The 19,522-nt window shown below is 39.9% G+C and overlaps 1 protein-coding gene and 1 long non-coding RNA gene across 4 annotated transcripts in view; one reads left to right on the top strand and one right to left on the bottom strand.

The window, feature by feature from the left end:
- GLRB (glycine receptor beta) overlaps positions 1-8,299 on the top strand; it is a 77,183-nt gene extending 68,884 nt beyond the window's left edge. For all 3 annotated transcript variants that reach the window (XM_073341455.2, XM_073341458.2, XM_073341456.2), the window contains one exon: positions 4,952-8,299. In XM_073341455.2, the coding sequence (XP_073197556.1) occupies positions 4,952-5,248 (297 nt within the window). In that variant the 3' untranslated portion in view covers positions 5,249-8,299. The remainder of the gene's footprint in view (positions 1-4,951) is intronic.
- The window catches only part of LOC140910482 (uncharacterized), a 126,197-nt gene that overhangs the window by 98,755 nt on the left and 7,920 nt on the right, over positions 1-19,522 (bottom strand). The window lies entirely within an intron of this gene.

A 19,522-nucleotide genomic window follows, 5' to 3' on the forward strand; every position in this document is an offset into this window, starting at 1 on the left:
GCCTCATGGAAGGAGTGGAGTGGGGGTGGGTTAACCAAAGTAATTCTAAAAGTAAATGCGTGTTTTGTCATTTGAGTGAGGTGCATTACTGAGTGTTTATCATAGAATCATAGAATCATAGAATATCAGGGTTGGAAGGGACCCCAGAAGGTCATCTAGTCCAACCCCCTGCTCAAAGCAGGACCAATTCCCAGTTAATCATCCCAGCCAGGGCTTTGTCAAGCCTGACCTTAAAAACCTCTAAGGAAGGAGATTCTACCACCTCCCTAGGTAACGCATTCCAGTGTTTCACCACCCTCTTAGTGAAAAAGTTTTTCCTAATATCCAATCTAAACCTCCCCCACTGCAACTTGAGGCCATTACTCCTCGTTCTGTCATCTGTTACCATTGAGAACAGTCTAGAACCATCCTCTTTGGAACCCCCTTTCAGGTAGTTGAAAGCAGCTATCAAATCCCCCCTCATTCTTCTCTTCTGCAGGCTAAACAATCCCAGCTCCCTCAGCCTCTCCTCAAAACTCATGTGTTCCAGTCCCCTAATCATTTTTGTTGCCCTTCGCTGGACTCTCTCCAATTTATCCACATCCTTCTTGAAGTGTGGGGCCCAAAACTGGACACAGTACTCCAGATGAGGCCTCACCAATGTCGAATAGAGGGGAACGATCACGTCCCTCGATCTGCTGGCTATGCCCCTACTTATACAACCCAAAATGCCATTGGCCTTCTTGGCAACAAGGGCACACTGCTGACTCATATCCAGCTTCTCGTCCACTGTCACCCCTAGGTCCTTTTCCGCAGAACTGCTGCCTAGCCATTCGGTCCCTAGTCTGTAGCTGTGCATTGGGTTCTTCCGTCCTAAGTGCAGGACCCTGCACTTATCCTTATTGAACCTCATCAGATTCCTTTTGGCCCAATCTTCCAATTGGTCTAGGTCCTTCTGTATCCTATCCCTCCCCTCCAGCGTATCTACCACTCCTCCCAGTTTAGTATCATCCGCAAATTTGCTGAGAGTGCAATCCACACCATCCTCCAGATCATTTATGAAGATATTGAATAAAACTGGCCCCAGGACCGACCCTTGGGGCGCTCCACTTGATACCGGCTGCCAACTAGACATGGAGCCATTGATCACTACCCGTTGAGCCCGACAATCTAGCCAGCTTTCTACCCACCTTATAGTGCATTCATCCAGCCCATACTTCCTTAACTTGCTGACAAGAATACTATGGGAGACCGTGTCAAAAGCTTTGCTAAAGTCAAGAAACAATACATCCACTGCTTTCCCTTCATCCACAGAACCAGTAATCTCATCATAAAAGGCGATTAGATTAGTCAGGCATGACCTTCCCTTGGTGAATCCATGCTGGCTGTTCCTGATCACTTTCCTCTCATGCAAGTGCTTCAGGATTGATTCTTTGAGGACCTGCTCCATGATTTTTCCAGGGACTGAGGTGAGGCTGACTGGCCTGTAGTTCCCAGGATCTTCCTTCTTCCCTTTTTTAAAGATTGGCACTACATTAGCCTTTTTCCAGTCATCCGGGACTTCCCCGGTTCGCCACGAGTTTTCAAAGATAATGGCCAGTGGCTCTGCAATCACAGCCGCCAATTCCTTCAGCACTCTCGGATGCAACTCGTCCGGCCCCATGGACTTGTGCACGTCCAGCTTTTCTAAATAGTCCCTAACCACCTCTATCTCCACAGAGGGCTGGCCATCTCTTCTGCATTTTTATATTTTATTAAAACCCCTCTTCACATTACAGTTTTTAAAAAGTTAATACATTGACTTTTAATAGCATACTATATTACTCTTCATTTTTTTTCATTTTTGACTATACTTTTGTATCGTTGTATGAAAAGGTTTCAGTGATGCAGCCCTTCGGCCAATGTACTAGTCCTCATGTGCCCCTCGTGGTGATTTGAGTTTGAGATCCCTGCACTACAAGGAGCATGATTAGGAGTAATATAATAAAATTACAAAAAGGAAAATTGAGACTGAATATCAGGAACAACTTCCTGAGACCGGGAGTTGTTACAACAGAGAATAGTTTCCAAAGGAGAGTGGCACAACCTTGTAAGTTAATAGAACAATTAAAACTACACTGGACAAATCCCTGGACTGTAAACTACAGGGAACAATCCTGCATTAGTAGAAGCTAGATCAGTGGTTCTGAAACTATGGCCGCTGCTTGTTCAGGGAAAGCCCCTGGCGGGCCGGGCTGGTTTGTTTACCTGCCCCGTCCACAGGTTTGGCCAATCGCGGCTCCCACTGGCCGCGGTTTGCTGCTCCAGGCCAATGGGAGCTGCGGGAAGCGGCGAGGGCCGAGGGATGTGCTGGCTGCCCTTCCTGCAGCCCCCATTGTCCTGGAACGGCGAACCATGGCCAGTGGGAGCCGCGATCAGCCAAACCTGCGGATGTGGCAGGTAAACAAACCAACCCAGCCTGCCAGGGGCTTTCCCTGAACAAGTGGTGGCCCTAGTTTGAGAACCACTGGGCTAGATAACATAATATTTTTACTCCCACCTCTACCTCCTGTGCTTGAATGAGAATTATTTTGAAAATATTATACTAATTTTTAATCTTGACATCTTAATTTATTTTATTGTTTGTTTTATTTTGAGAGCACTTGTTATTTCTTTATCATAATAATTTGTTTCAGGTAGTACCAAATTGCTCATGAATGGTTCCTGGTAGGATTCTATGGTATGTCCATTCATCAAACCTGAGTGGTTTTAATCACGACAAAATGAGTCAGACACCCTAAAATACATACAGATTAATAACAAGTGAAGAAAAAGAAGTCCATGACTCTTGATCTAAAACATTTACAATAAAAACTGATTTGGGCCCCAATCCTTCAAGTTATCCTTTCTTGCTGCCCAGGTAGATGCAGTTGCAGCATCCAAACATGTTTTTTTGCCTTATCTCTGAGGTAAAATGTATCATTTAAAAAAAAATCTTTAATTTGTGTTGGGTAACTAGCACAGCATTAGTGCATTCTGTTTGCAAATCCTCGGTGTTTGTCTACGAAATTGAGTTTGGCACATGTGGCACTATATGATGAACCTCAGAGCCAAAATGGAACACTTGCTGATTACCTCCACCAAAATCACTGTGATCATCAATAGAAAAATAAATAAATGAGCAGTGATAGTGTGATGTACCTCTCCTGATGCTAGGGTTTATTTTTATGCAGTATACCTTGGCAGTTTTCAAAGAGGGGTAAAATATAAACTCCAAAATATTTTTTCAGGTGATCCAAAAGTCCTGATGTGCTTTCCACTCCTGAAATTACCTGTTAAACCAGTATACTTACATTTTTATTTTTGACTTCTCTGAATATTCTAAAATGAAAGAAGTCACTGGGAGAGGTTTTCAAACACATACAAGACAGTTAGATATCCACCTCCCATTGATGCCTAGCAGTGGTCTCCAAATCTCTTCAGGCTGACTGGATTGTGTAGTGGTTTAATCTTTTTCTGGTGTTTGTAACAGCTGAAATATAAACTCTCTGCAGATCAGGTATGGGGACCCAAGTAACTGTTTTTCAAAACCTTAGTCCTTGAATTACATCAAATATCAGTTTATTTTTAAAATTGCCTTTCTATGTACCAGCAGAGAGGACAAGTCTGGGACAGACACAGCTGAGTTTAAATCCCCTTCCCCATGATCTGTTCCTCCTTGCTCCAGAAGTGTTGAGGGAACAGACAGCTGGGAGAAAGGTTGCCCTTCAGTTTCTTAGGGGAGTTTTCCAGTGATGAAATCCTCTAGCATGCTAATGTGTGGCTCTGGGAAAGTGCTGTATTGCCTTTAAAAGAAAAGGAGAACTTGTGGCACCTTAGAGACTAACCAATTTATTTGAGCATAAGCTTTCGTGAGCTACAGCTCACTTCATCGGATGCATACTGTGGAAAATATAGAAGATGTTTTTATACACACAAACCATGAAAAAATGGGTGTTTATCACTACAAAAGGTTTTCTCTCCCCCCACCCCACACTCCTGCTGGTAATAGCTTATCTAAAGTGATCACTCTCCTTACAACGTGTATGATAATCAAGGTGGGCCATTTCCAGCACAAATCCAGGTTTTCTCCCCCCACAAACCTACTCTCCTGTTGGTAAGGAGAGTGATCACTTTACATAAGCTATTACCAGCAGGAGAGCGGGGTGGGGGGAGAGAAAACCTTTTGTAGTGATAAACACCCATTTTTTTTCATGGTTTGTGTGTATAAAAACATCTTCTGTATTTTCCACAGTATGCATCCGATGAAGTGAGCAGTAGCTCACGAAAGCTTATGCTCAAATAAATTGGTTAGTCTCTAAGGTGCCACAAGTACTCCTTTTCTTTTTGCGAATACAGACTAACACGGCTGTTACTCTGAAACCTGTATTACCTTTGTTGCTGTCATTATAGAGGGGACAAGGACTATTGATACAAGGAGGGTGCTCTCTCTCCATTAGAGGGGGTCCCTCTCTGAGAAGGTTTAGGCATATTAGCTATCTGGTATGGGGAAACTTTCTGTGCTCAAGCTTAGTGCATAAAGTACTGCAATTTCCAGTTTTAAATCCTAATTGGAGCTTCTGAGCCTCAGTGTAACGTAAGTATTAAATAATATCAATCTAAGAACTTTCTTGTGCTCTGAATCCACTTAGAAAAAATATTCTCTCTCTCTGTAGCCTTAAAAGAAAATCTAGCAATATAGCGTAGTTAGTTCCACAGCATGAGGCACTTGTATATTCAAAATTATATAATTATCAATGTTTAGATTCGTTTATATGATAGACTTAAGTACTCTATATTACAACCATTCCTACAAATTAAGCTAATGTGGTGAATCCCCATGAACAAGTAATTTCATATATATTTGTTTTCTGCGTTCTCTCACAGGTGCATTATGTTTGTGAATAAAATATTTGTGAGTCAATCATGATTTCCCAAACTCTTTATTTCATAGGTTGGCGAGACCAGATGCAAAAAAGTTTGCACCTCAAAATCTGATCTGAGATCCAATGATTTTAGCATCGTTGGAAGCTTGCCGAGAGATTTTGAATTATCCAACTATGACTGTTACGGAAAGCCCATTGAAGTCAACAGTGGGCTCGGGAAATCTCAAGCAAAGAACAACAAGAAGCCACCTCCTCCCAAGCCTGTCATTCCATCAGCAGCAAAGCGAATTGATCTTTATGCAAGAGCATTGTTTCCTTTCTGCTTCTTGTTCTTCAATGTCATATACTGGTCCATATATTTATGATAAATCTTTTATTTTTTCATTTGTGTAAAATATGTCTCATTTCATTATTCCCTTTCCCAATCATGAAGGCCAGTCTGTGAAATTATTTTGCATTTGCAAAGCAATATATTGCATTTGAGATGCCATGCGATTGTAATGAAAATATGGCATCTTAATTTTGAATGAAAGCATGACACTGTAATGTCTGTGCTGAAACCAACTGTTGTATATAAATGTACAGCACACATCCTGCTTTGAATATATGACGGATGATGCATACCACATTATTAAAGCAAAATAATTATCTTCCATTATTAACATACAGATTTAAAGTGTTTCTGATAATGAAACTGATGTGCATGTTGAGTATTAAGATCAATATTCTAGTACATGTAGTATTTAACAGCTCTTCTTATGACTTTCAGAGAAAAAAATCTGTTCCTGTATAATTTTAAATGGCACTGTTAAAGAAAAAGCTAAGTTGTAATTAATATTATTTAGACTTTGTAAGTAAGTGGAGAAAGTATTGACTAAGCTGATCTTGTCTATGTGGAAAAATAAAGATCAGAGAATAACTAATTTTGCAAAATTAGCTCATTTTAGAAATATTACTTTGCATCCTTCAAGCAAACCAACTGCAAAAGTGAGTGCAAATGTGTTGGCAATAAATATTGGACCAAATTTTGGTTGCCATCTCCAAAAGGCACACGTTTGAAAACCTGCAAGCAGAAGAGAAATGGGGGCTAGAGGCTGTCTTTCCTTTTTCTAGAACATGCCCCCCAAAAATCTATCAACAGGCCACTCTCCAGGCTTCTAAGCAACAGGAATTGTGGAGCAGCATCACAGGGTAGGGTTTAAAATCTGTACCTGTCTCATCTGTGGCAAACCCTTCCAAGCTTGCAGTGTAGGAGTCACAGTCTGGTCTTGTTTGCATGGGTTTGCAGTTTCTGAAGTTCAAAAGGCTTGAATATAAGTGAACCCATTGTTCCTATGGTCAAATTCCATCATGACCCATATTCAAGGTTTGCATTTTCACACGTTAGAACAAATCACCAAAAGTAAGGCCTAGCAACTATAATGAAAGGGACAGGTTTCTGATTCTGAACAACTCAGAGGCTGAGGACCATACAAAAGTCTTCTTGTGCAGAGGCTAGAGAGCACGGGTGCAGTGTCTGTCCATACCAACCCATTTACACTGCTGCTGCTTGTTGAGAATGAAATCCTAAATGTAGTAAGGGTGTGACAGGAGTTCTGATGAGAAACTGCTCTTTATTTTGTAGACCTTAATTTCCTACTAGTTTAGTCCCATGAGGGCTGTAATATCATGGTTAAATTTTAGTTGCTGGGTTTAGTGTTCAGGTGATGGTGATGGCCTGTGCTATACAGAAGTTTGGACAACATGATTTGGTGGTTGCTGCTGGCCTTAAACTCTTTATGACTCTATGACCCAGTAACATGACATCAGTTAGAATTACAAAAGTATACTAGCTTAGTGTAGGTAGTACAGCAGTCAGTATTCACTGACTCCAGTGGTTACTATTACATTGTACTTTGTGAAACTCAGATATAAAGTGAGACTAACAATAAAATGACATTTTCTGCTATCTGAAGGAATCAAAGACAGTATGAGCAACATAGCCCTCCTCCCGGAGTACCCGGTGAGACTTTGCTTCAGCCCTAATGCAGCAACAGAACTGTGACCTTAGGGAATGAATACATTTCCTCTTGGAAAACTGGGTTATAGTTGTTAGTCAAAATATTAAAATAAGACATTTCCCACTAACTGGGGGATTTACCAAAGTTAATATGTACTAGTTCCCCCCTAAAAGATAGAAATGGGCTGGGAGAAAAGTCTGATTTTCCCAGGTGAATCAGAGAGTTCAACTGAAATGCAGGCTTTAAGGAGAAGCACGTAATAAAGCTTGTGCTGAGCTGACCCTTTTGTTCACAGGGGCAGATTCAACCGGGATGGGCAACAGAAAAAAACATCACATGGCTTCTATGTTGTAACTTGTCATATGTCCCTGTGCAGTTAAGCTCAAAATGCACCTGAACCAGCAGCCCTCAAAACTGCACACATAGAACAGAAAAGTTCACCAGAGCTTTAGTGGGCAGCTCACAAACAAAAACAAGTTTTAACAAATAACTGCCCATCTGTGAACAAAGGTGGAGTACTTTTCTGAGGTGCAAGGTCTATGCCCCGCTTAAGCACAGAAGTGAATTTCATTATTTGGGTATACTTTGATTTTCAGCAGAACATTGTGCACAGCTCTTACATTGAAAATTCCAATGCATGGAGATAATTTCTGATTCTAACAGTAATAATCTATGTATGGTTCAGAGATGTGGTGCTGTTCAGGATATTGGGTGCTCAACAATCTTGCATCTCCAATGTATAGGTATGCAGCCTTCAGGGGTTATTTACATAGGCAGCCTGAATATAGCCCATAGATTGGTTTCTGACTGGAGCAGATGGAAGTAACCCAAATATTACTGGACACTGTTGAACTGAAAAACAAGTTGAGGGATGAGAGGGAGGAGTTAACATTGTTTAGGCCAGTAAGTCTCAAATTTTTGTATTGGTGACCCCTTTCACACAGTAAGCCTCTGAATGCACCCTTCTTATAAATTAAAAACACACCTTTTTATATTTAACACTATTATAAATGCTGGAGGCTGACAGCTTGTGACCCCCCGCCCCCGCCTAATAACCTCATGACCACCTGAGGGGTCACAACCCCAAGTTTGAGAACCCTTGGCTTACGCTCTGTTTCAAAGTTGCCAGTTTTTTCCAGTTGAGGTTTGGAAGTTATTACAGAACTTAAGAAGAGACGAAGAAGATTCAGAGAGGGAAGGCTACATAAAGGCAGAGTAATATATATAATTTATTCTCATACTTGTCTTTTTTTTCTAAGGTTCTGGAGGGCAAACAAATAATTACCCAGTGTTGGAAATTATATGCCGTCTGAAAGATACTTTGTTTGTTAGTACTTTTATATCAGATGACTTGTCTGTAATTAATGTCCATATGTTATATGTACAAATCCATTACAGATTTTATTGTTACGTTAATCTCTGTTCCTTCTTGCTTTCCTGCTTACTTGATGGTGTTCGTGTTTACCACAAAACATTTAATCACTAATACACCATAATTACTTTCCAATTCAACTCCCACAAGAGCAAGCAAAGGGAATATATAGTATGGCAGATGTTTTGTTTCTTTCCTGAAAGCACAAAAAACTAAAGACAGAAATAAGATGCAGTACCAAATCCAAAACACAAAAATTTAGAATAACATTCATATGAGGCTTAAAATAGATGACACCTTGTACTTTGACAAGCAAAGGATATCAAATGTAGCAATATTTTTATCACTGCAGAACACTACTTGCTCCAGTGAGCAATAATTGATATAAGAAGGCTTTTAAATTTTATTTTTCACCCTACTGTTAAAAGGTCATGAAGAGTTTCATATGTCATCTTATCATATCATGGTCCTTCAGCTCCCTCTAGTTGTAAAATTCTGCCTGTAGAACGACATCTCCCAGCTACATTCTGGAATAGGATGCAAAATTGCAAAACTGGTTGCCTATTTGGGGGATACAGATATTAAGGACAGGGATGTTATAGAATAAAACAGTACTAGCAGGCTCAATAAAGAGCTAAGTTTGATAACTGTAGCTACTAATACAATAGGGGTTGTTAAGAAAACAATATAACAATAAAGAAATTCTAATAGTGAAGGTAAAACTTTAAATTCCTCCTGAGCAAACCACAGATTTACAATTAGATTAAACATAGTAGTTCTGAACAACCTACATAGTGGAGCAACCTATTCTGAAAGGAGGAATCTCTGCAAGTTTCAACTTGCACGGTTTCCTTTAAATTTTCCCACCTAGACCCTTGTAAGCAGAAGAAACACAGGTTTCCATTCTCCCTTTAATTAGTACATCTTTCAAGATTCACTTGGGCCTCAGGGAATTCAAAATAGGCATGGGGTTACCCTTTCTCTCCGCTGTGCTATCTAGTACACCGAGCTCCGAAATGCCCCTGAACAGCACACTCCTACTCAGAGAACATCCAAGTGGATCAAACTTTGTATTCAAATGTGCTAAGAACCTGTAGGTGACTCCACACCTTAAGATCTTAGAATGCATTCCACCAGGTCCAAAACAACATCTATTAGTAATCTCCATAGGGATGAGTTTGGCTGTTGCCTGGAGCACAAATCACACATTTACGTATCATTACTCTTTAGAATTGGCATCTAAATAAGATGTCCAATTTTGGAGAGCAGTTCTGCAACCATTATATGACGATCCTCCTCCTTTTATTCTCCTTTAAGGGATGTTACTTCTAGTTTCTTTTCTACAAGAGGGAATCTATACAAACAATTTTTGAAAGACAAAGACGTACCAATAAATAACCTAACTTTTAGAAAACATTGCCCATATCGATCCACACTTCCAACCCAATTTTCTTACTTCTTCTGTGTCTTTAACAGTTTGAGTAAGAGGAAAAGGAAGTGGGTGGGGCTAATCTGTACCTGAATATTTCTCAGCTGTCAATACCACTTTGTGTTTCATTTTAAATCTTCAGATCATTACCTTTGCCTTGTTTCTGATTTCATCAGACAATACCCAATACCCTAATAATTGGTCCTCTTGAAAGGATTTAATGCAGGAATTACTTACTGATCATTTACCATGACCTGGCTTCAAGACATCAGTGCTGATATCATGTAACAGCCTTGGGTTTTTGATGTGGTAAATAAGACTAAAATTGTCATCTTGGAATCTCTTTGGAAAACTTAACTGAATGTCTACGAAACAGGCTTTTCCTCTGCAATGAGACGCTTTGTCCAAGTGCAATGATGGAGTGAAAAGTGTCTGTACAAGGTGCTCCCTGTATGTCTTGAAGTCATAATTGCTTTCGGCCATATTTGCATTTTGTTGTGTTTTACTGACAGCTGTGGTGGAAGTGATTTACTTTGGGCTTTTTATTACTACTTGTAGTGCCAAAAGTGAAACCCACACTCACATGCACACATTTGGCGCGGGTGGGACTGAGAGCAGTAATAAGACTGTGTATGTGAATGTGATTGAATAAAGGTTGATCTGGATGTTAAAGTATATGTGAATAGTAAATAAGATGAAAATATATGGGCCTTATTTATTGCTCATGTATGAAAGGTAACTATATTTCACCATTGTTAGATACATGTGTAACTGCAGAATTATATGTTATTTGGATGAATACCCACTACAGACATGATATTTTCCAGCTCTCTCTAGAACCTAGAGATTTTTTGCTGAAAACAAGTTATGAGAAACAAATCGTAACATTTTCAGTCTTATTGATTTTGACTATTACCTTCTAAATTTTCTGTTGACCCAGAGGGCCAACAAAATAGTCTTCTCAATGTTTAATAAGTGTTTACAACAAATGTATTTCTCAGTGTCCCAGGCAGTCTTCTTCTTTGGATTAAAATGTTCCTTTCGTTTACTTTGGAAAACCTGCTTGCATTGGAATTTGGAATTGGTTTGAGGTTTGGCCATTTCAAAGGCTGAAAGGCATGCTCCTGAGAGGTTCTGAGGCCTAGATTCTCAAAGGTATTTAGGCACCTAAATCCTATTTAAATCAATGGGAGTTAGGCACCTAAATACCTTTTGATCATCTAGGCCTAAGTGTCTGCTCCTCCCAGAGATGTCTCTCAGGATCAGGCCTATGCTGGAGAATGGCACATTCAATAAAACGTCAATAGGAAAAACATTATGCATTATAATATACTTAATCACTTAATTTAATTATATATTGCTACTAATCTATTAATGCTTCACATTTGTTAATTGGCTGATCATTAGGACCTCCTAATTTCCTAAGAATTTATAAAATGAAGACTAAAGAAACATAACTACAGGGGAAGGAATCCTTTAGCCCAACACAGGTGGGAAAAAATGTTGCTATTATCCCCTTAGAAATATGACAAGCAGTCTCTGGTTTCTTTGGGTCTTATAAGTCTTGGCGGATTTGAGGACGTCACTATTGCTACAGAAAGAATAATTAAGCTCCCCTCCCCCATTTGATTTATGGAGCGAAAAGGTGAAGAAAAACAATAGGGGCGACAAAAGGGGACAGCATAGCATTGGTGGAGGTAGTGGGAAGCTGCCAAATCTCTGCTCTTGCTGCAAAAAGCCCTCTCTGTTGCTGTTCTATAGTAATGACCCAAACACCAACTTGGAATAGTATTAGGAATGCTGCAGTATAATTCTATTGGGAGCTTGAATCCCTGCCCTGCAAAAATTCACCCTAAGAGATTTTAAACAGAAAATACCAATTACTTATCCAAGTTTGGCAGCAATTTATTATCTCGTGTATTACTCACAATCCCATTTTATTGCTTTATTTATCAAAATTCTTCAATGCTATTCCCATGGAAAAACATTTTAAATTAGGAAGATAGGGGGGGTTGTAACTTTTATTTTTTACATATACACAATATTGAACCATATTACAGTTTACATTATTTTCTTCAGGAATATAAAAAAGGATATGATGCATTTTAAATGACAGCTTCTCAGAGTGAATTTGCCAATCTCCATAAAGAAAGTCTTGATGAAATTAAATTGGCGGGGGGAAAATTCACAGCCAGAAGTGAATCTATTAATGCAAGAAAAACTCATGCTGAGAGTCTGATGAACATTGACAATTGAACTAAACCACTTTGGCTGAAAGGAGATTCTATATTTAAAGACAAGAAAACATTCAATCTTCAAATACTTTCCATTTACCAATGGAAAAGAAAAAATAGCTTTATTGAAATTATCAGGTAATCTTTTCCATTATTGTAATGTCCATTCCCTGTCAATGAAGGATTGTTTCCTACAGTAAATGCTTCAGTGTTCTGACCAGTTCACTTTTAAATAATTCAAGGGATGAAATAGTTTCTACTTTCTAGCTAAATATTATGGGCCAGATCATTTGAGTCTACCTGAATTTTGCTTGGTGCAGAACCTGAGATGGGGATGGAGACATCAGTTTGCTCCCTGGCATAATTTAGAGCAGCATCAGGGAGGAAGGATGGTCTGTTGGTTGTACCATTGGATTGTAATTCAGGAGATCTCAATTCAGTTCCCAGCACTATCACAGACTTCCTGTATGACCTTGGGCAGGTCACTTCTTCTCTCTTTCCCTCAATTCCCCATCTGTAAAAGGAGGATAATAATACTTCCTTTCTCTCACTCTTTGTCCTCTGTATTTAGATCGGAAGCTGTTTGGGATGATTATTGACCAATACCATTGTGCCTAGCACAATGGGGTCATGATATCAGTTGGAGCCTCCAGACACTCTCATATTACAAATAATTAATAATAATGACTTGGATCAGTTAGTAACAACCACAGATCTAGGGGCAGAAAGGTAGTTGAAAGCCACCTTGGCCTATCATCAATGCGCTGTTGTGGTCTGGCTTCTGCTGAGGATATTCACCCTCTGACTTCAAAATGTCTGATTCTCCTCTCACTTACACCAGCTTTACAGCATTGTTACTCTTGATTTACCCTGGTGTGATTGAGAAAGGAATCACGCCCTTTGTGTTTACACATAATCTTAGATACTATTCTTTCCTGAATCTCTAAATAATATTCCTAAAATGGGCTAACACATTCTTCCCTTGATCAAAATTCTGGGAGCACCTGCACACTTACTAGAAATAGGAAATACTGTATTTTGTGGAAGTGATAAATATATTTTATTTATTCTTTTAATATAATAGAAAGCTTAGGACTAAAGCGGCATGAAATGTGGTCTGTCAGGATTTAACAAAGTACTGACATCTTCCCTTAAATTATTATTGTCAGTTGGCTACTACTTCCAAAATACATCAGTATCAGATTATGTATGCATTTTTATGAGTTCTCTATATTAATTAGTCATGTGCTCCATGAATTGGAGAATTTATTACTGTAACTTTTAATTATATAATTAGACATACAATTCTGAACTGGAATAAATTCTTCATTTTAAGGTTATGAACAAGTGTTTTATATAGTACAATTTATAAGCCTGCATTGTGAAGATTAATGCTCATATCCTGGTATTTGCCATTTAATAAAATAGTTTTTAAGCAGTACTAGAAGAACATGAATGTGTTAATTGGGAATGTGAGACAAAAATTATTAGATAAATACGAAAGAAGAGAGCTCACTTTAAGTGAGCAATGCAATTTCTGATACTCTCTTGTATGGGGCAGTAATCCTGTTCCTATGAAGTTCTGCTAATCCAATCCCTAAACAAAACCATGGTAACTTCTGGGTCAGCATATACTTTGGAAATTGAATATCAATTTCACACATTTGTTATGCTCACAAACAGATTACCACTGCTTCAGGTTAAAGTCAGAACCTAAAACTGTTCCTATCAGCAGCAGTGCAAGTAGGGAGGTACAGTCTGGTACACTGTACCAGCAAGATATTTATAGCTGATACGGGGTACCGGAAAGACACAGGAGGAGCAGAACGTGGGGCTGCCGGCAGCATTGATGCAGCTGTACCGCACCGTCCCCAGCCCTTCCATGCAGGGTCTCCTCCGTCTGTACAGCAGCCCTGCTGGAGGAGAGGGCTGGGGACAGTACAGCTGCCCAGCAGCCCCACATTCTGCTCCTTTCGCCGCTGCGGTTCCAAAGTCTCCGGCACAGCGGGAGAAGGACAGAGCCTCCCCTCTCCAGGTAAGGGGGGTGGATCATGGGGAAGGCACGGGGAGAGCATAGGGGCCCCAGGCTGGGGGTGGGGTGAGTAGGGTTGAGAGATGTCACATGCCCCCCCAGGCTGCCCTCCCATACCAGTAAGAAATAGATTCCACTTGCACTACTGCCTATCACAGTGAAAATTTTGCTTTAATGGTTCACCTTCGGTGGTAACCCAGGTTTCATGCAGATTTGCAGGATAATACTACTCAATCATTGAATTTCTCTGCCAGTTGTTTAGTGGGATAGTAAACAAATCTTTTATCCACAAGCATCACACATTCACATCTACACAATATGAAGCCTTGCATTGTGTTCAGAAGGCACTAGTTTACAGATGACCTGTGACTGATAAAGTACTAAATGAATCATTTAGAAGGCTAGTGATGGAAATTTCACTCCAAATCAGAACAACTGTAGCACAGACAACTGTTCTGCTCCTACACTGGGGCAGTGAGGTCACATCATTGTTTTCTTCCGCTGTACCATTAGCGAAGTCTTATTCACAAGAACTGACCAAGGTGCTAGGCAGGCTTGTGATTTGTCTTAATTACATTACTGAGCTTTTCTCCCTGAGAAGAATTTTCCATCTACTTCTGTGAAAGAAATTCAGCCAGATCCAGCTAAATTGAAGGCCAGATCCATACAGGCCAGACAAGGAAGCTAGATATGGCTTCCCTTGTTGCATTTCACTCTGTTTTGCAAAGTGAGGTCTTAGATGTGTTGGGTAAATGCACCTCATTATCTGTGAGTTTAACCCTTGTTCCTCATAGCTGTTGGTTACCAGACATTAGACTTGGGGCCCATTCTTGCAAGGATTATTAAAGCCTCAAAGCAGGACAGTAGGTAGATTGTGGTGAGATCCTACCCCAGAGAACCATTTTTTTTATATTAACAGCATCTTCAGTTTTCATCAACCATTACTGTATATCTTTTTGCCTAAGGCAACCGACAAAGTGGTGTAGGACTCACTACTTCATGATTTCAAATTGTCTCTGATTCCTACCAGTCTGGTTTCAAATGTGGTTGTAGTGGGGTGGCTACCCTGCTCCTAAAATAGAAGGGGTTAAAAGCAGCACTGGAGAGGGCTGTGGCTGGGGATGGCTGATTGGGGAAGCAGCCGCAGCTGGGCCATGCCCCATCAGACCCCAGCTGGCCTATATAAAAAGGCTGTGAGCCAGAGGCCCAAGGAGTCTCTCTCTAGGCTAGGCTGGAAGCACTCCAGGCTGGTAACTCCCTAGGCTGTAGGAGCCTAGTCCAAGGCCCACAGAGGTACTAGGAGGCAGAGGAAGGCAACAGGTCTGAAACTCCTTGCCTATGATGAGTAGCCTTTATGTTGCAGTCTGCCCCAGGGAATGGGGGTTTGGTGATGACTGGCAGTAGCCTGGACTGAGGCAAGGTGGGGATAGTGGGTTGGGGGTTCCCCAGGAAGGGGAGACCCAGAGGCAGAGTGTGGGGGTACTGTCAGGGAGCAGAACCCCAGAGACTGGGGTCTGTGAGGGACATGGGGAGCCAGAGCTGTGAGGATCACTGGCCTCCAGAGGGCACTCCAGGCTGGAAAAGAGCTAATTCCCAATGACCAGCAGGAGGTGCCACAAGGGTGAGTCCTGCACTCTCACAGTGGTTATAAAGTAACTAGTCCCCATGATTTGATTATCTCCTTTTAGCAATATATATGTTTCATCTCCAGATGAGAGCTAAATACAGATAAACCAGAAGTGGTGCTAGTAGGCAAGGGTACATCTAAAATGCCAGGGCTGTGAGTGCCCCTTTTTATTGGGAGTGAATGTCTGTCTGTGGCTCACACATTCAGAATCATTTGTCTTGACTCTACTGCTGCAACATGGTAAGCAGGGAATTCTGTACAGAAAACTCAGCTATCAAATTTTGCATTTAAAAATCATACAATTGAAAGAAAGGACTTTTGTGCATTTACTGTGAGTTTTAGTTTCATACATAAGGCTATATCAGAGTGCCTAATTACAATTATAATTTGTTTTGTTTGCTCAGTAATAGTGACTATAATGTAGTTAAATTTAATGCCCGTGTGGGAGGGAAAATACAAAAGAAGCCCAGCACAGCATTTTCATTCAGAAAGGGGAATGACACAAAAATTACAGAGCTAGTTAAACAGAATTTGAAAGATACAGTCAAAAGAGTGACATGCCTGCAAGTTGCACAGAAACTTTTAAAAAACATCATAAAAGAGGCTCAAATTAAATGATGCCCCAAATTAAAAAAATAAACATAGAGGACCAAAAAAGTGCCACTATGGCTAAACATAGCAAAAGAAGCAGCTATAGGCAAAAATGGCATCCTTTAAAAATTGGAAGTCAAATCCTACTGAGGAAAACAGAAAGGAACATAAACTTGTGGAAAGTCACATGGAAAACTATAATTAAGCAGGCCAAAAAGAATCTGAAGGACAACTAGCAAAAGACACACAAACTAGCAGCAATTTTTTTTTAAGCACAAAAGAAGCAGGAAGCCTGCCAAACTATCAGTGGGGCCACTGGATAATTGAGGTGCTGAGAAGACCAGGCCATTGCTGAGAAGCTAAACAAATTCTTTGCAGCGGTCTTCACTGCAGAGGATGTGAGGGAGATTCCCACACCTCAGCTAGTCTTTTTAGATGACAAATCTGAAGAACTGTCCCAGACTGATGTGTCAATAGAGGAGGTTTTGAAACAAATTGATAAATTAAATAGTAATAAGTCACCAGGACCAAATGGTTTTCACTTAAGAGTTCTGAAAGAACTCAAATATGAAACTGCAGAACTACTAACTGTGGTATATAATCTATCACTTAAATCAGCTTCTATACCAGATGACTGGAGGATGGCTAATGTGATGCCAATTTTTAAGACTCCAGAGGTGATCCTGGCAATTACAGGCTTGTAAGTCTAACTTCAGTACCAGGCAAATTGGTAGAAACTATAGTAAAGAACAGAATTACTAGATTCACAGATGAACATGATTTGTTGGGGAAGAGCCAATACAGCTTTTGTAAAGAGAAATCATGCCTCACCAATCTATTAGAATACTTTGAGGGGGTCAACAAACATGTGGGCAAGGGTGATCCAGTGGATATAGTGTACATGAACTTTCAGAAAAACATGGACAGAGTTCCCCACCAACGATGCTTAGGCAAAGTAAGCTGTCCTGGGATAAGAGGGAAGGCCCTCTCATGAATCAGTAACTGGTTAAAAGAGGAAACAATAGAGGGTGGGAATAAATGGTCAGTTTCAGAATAGAGAGAGGTAAATAGCATTATTCCCCACGAAGCTGTACTGCAACCAGGGCTGGTCAATATATTCATAAATGGAAAATGAGTAAATAGTGAGGTGGAAAAATGTGCAGATGTTACAAAATTACTCAAGATAAGTCCAAAGCAGACTGTGAAGAGTCACAAAAGGACTTCTCAAAAGTGGCTGTTTGGGAAACAAAATGGCAGATGAAATTCAATGTTAATAAATGCAAAGTAATGTACATTAGAAACAATAATCCCAATTTTCATACAAAATGATGGGGTCTAAATTGGCTGTTATCACTCAAAAAAGAGATATTAGAATCCTTGGGATAGTTATCTGAAAATATTCGCTCAACATGCAACGGCAGTCAAAAAAGCTAACAATGTGAGGACTTGTTAGGAAAGTGATAGAGAGGAAGACAGAAAATATCGTAACACCCCTCATAAATCATGTTATGCCCACACCTTTAATACTCTGTGCAGTTCTGGTTACCCCATCTCCAAAAAGATATATTAGAACTGGAAAAAGTACAGAGCAGGACAACAAAAATGATTAGGGGCATGGAACAGCTTCCACATGAGGAGGGATTCACCTAATGAAATTAATTTAAAACAAACAAAAGGAAGTAGACACTTGTTTGCGGCAACATCTTATAAGAGCCATCACCACTTACAAGCAACATTTCTCCCAGGAACACTTTCCCTACTGTGAATTGTCAACACTCACAGCAGCAGCCACTTAGGAGCAAAATAGCAAAAGGGCACTTATGTTGCTACTAATGAACATCCACTCTGTACTTCACACAAGGCACAGTCAACTTGTGGAACTCATTGGAAGCGGATGCTGTGAAGGCCAAAACTATAACTAGGTTCCAAAAAGGATTAGATAAGTTGATAGAGGATGGGTCCATCATTGGCTATTAGCCAAGATGATCTGGGATGCAACTCCATGCTACGGGAGTTCAAAGCCTCTAAGTGCCAGAAGCTGGGACTGGATGACGGGATGGATTGCTTGATAATTTCTCTGTTCTGTTCATTCCTTCTGAAGCATCTGGCATTGTCATTGTCAGAAGACAGGATACTGAGCTAGATGGACCATTGGTCTGACCCAGAATGGCCATTCTGATGTTCTTAAATACTTGCACTAATACTACATAACATAATAATTAATCACTAGGAGACTATTTCCATGCAGTGGTGAAAGTTGAAATACTTCTGACCTTTATTGTGAGCCAGTGCTGGGATTGAAGAACAAGTGTTACTTTGCCCAAAACTCAAAATAAATGTCCACTGGGCACAACCTAGTACATTTTAATGATAATTTGAATGAGCTTCTTCTTCACAAGATAACTCCTTGGAATGAAAAACTCTCATGCCAAAACTCAAGGTGTTTATGGCAAATAAACTATGAGGTCATAAGCTCAAGCAAGATCTATTCAGGAGATCAGAATGATGGGAACATAAAATTTGCCATTCCAGAACTGACAAATGGTCTCACTGATCTAATATCCTGTCTTTGACAATGATTGGTACCAAATTCTTCAAAAAAAGACAAAAAAGAGTAATCCAGCAATAATACAACTATGAGGGTAAATTCTTTGTAACTCTAGGCAATTTGGTGGTTGGGTTGTGTCCTGAAGAAAGAGTTTTGGATTATCCTATATAACTGTATATATTCCTATTATTTGTAGACATGTCTAATCAGTTTTTGAATACTGCTAAGTTCTTGATCTCGATAATATCTTGTGAATACAGTCAATAGGTGAAATTTGCTTTACTATTTAATATTTTATGCATATTTTGTTTTAATGTCACATGATATTCTCTTTGTTATATTCCTATGAAAATTGTAAATAGGGGTGTCCAACTGATCTTTGTGTAGTCTTTTATTCATCTCCTCTGAGCCGGGGTGCTGAGAACCACTGAACCAAACTGTAAGCCCTATATAAGATGGAAACCATTTCAAGCCAGGGGGTGCACCAGCACCCCCAGCAGCCCTAGTTACAGCACCTATGCTATGAACTAAATAGTCCTAACTTTTTAATTTTTCTTCTTTGCTGACCAAAAAAAAATTGCTAAAGGAAACCAGATTGTCAGTAAAATAAAGGAGTACCACAAACATTATTTGCAATGGGGGGGGAGGGTTGTTTTGTCTTTTCTTTGTTTTATTTGTTAAAATTTATAACTAGAAATGAACAGGTTGATAGAAAACTTTCAAACACCCATTTGAGATTACTATGGGCCTGATTCTCATTTACACTAAGGCTAGTTTATATTGTCTAGCAGTTTAAAGGAGCCTTA

The sequence above is a fragment of the Lepidochelys kempii genome, chromosome 4 (genome assembly GCF_965140285.1).
Source record: "Lepidochelys kempii isolate rLepKem1 chromosome 4, rLepKem1.hap1, whole genome shotgun sequence".
In the NCBI taxonomy this organism is placed as follows: Eukaryota; Metazoa; Chordata; order Testudines; family Cheloniidae; genus Lepidochelys; species Lepidochelys kempii.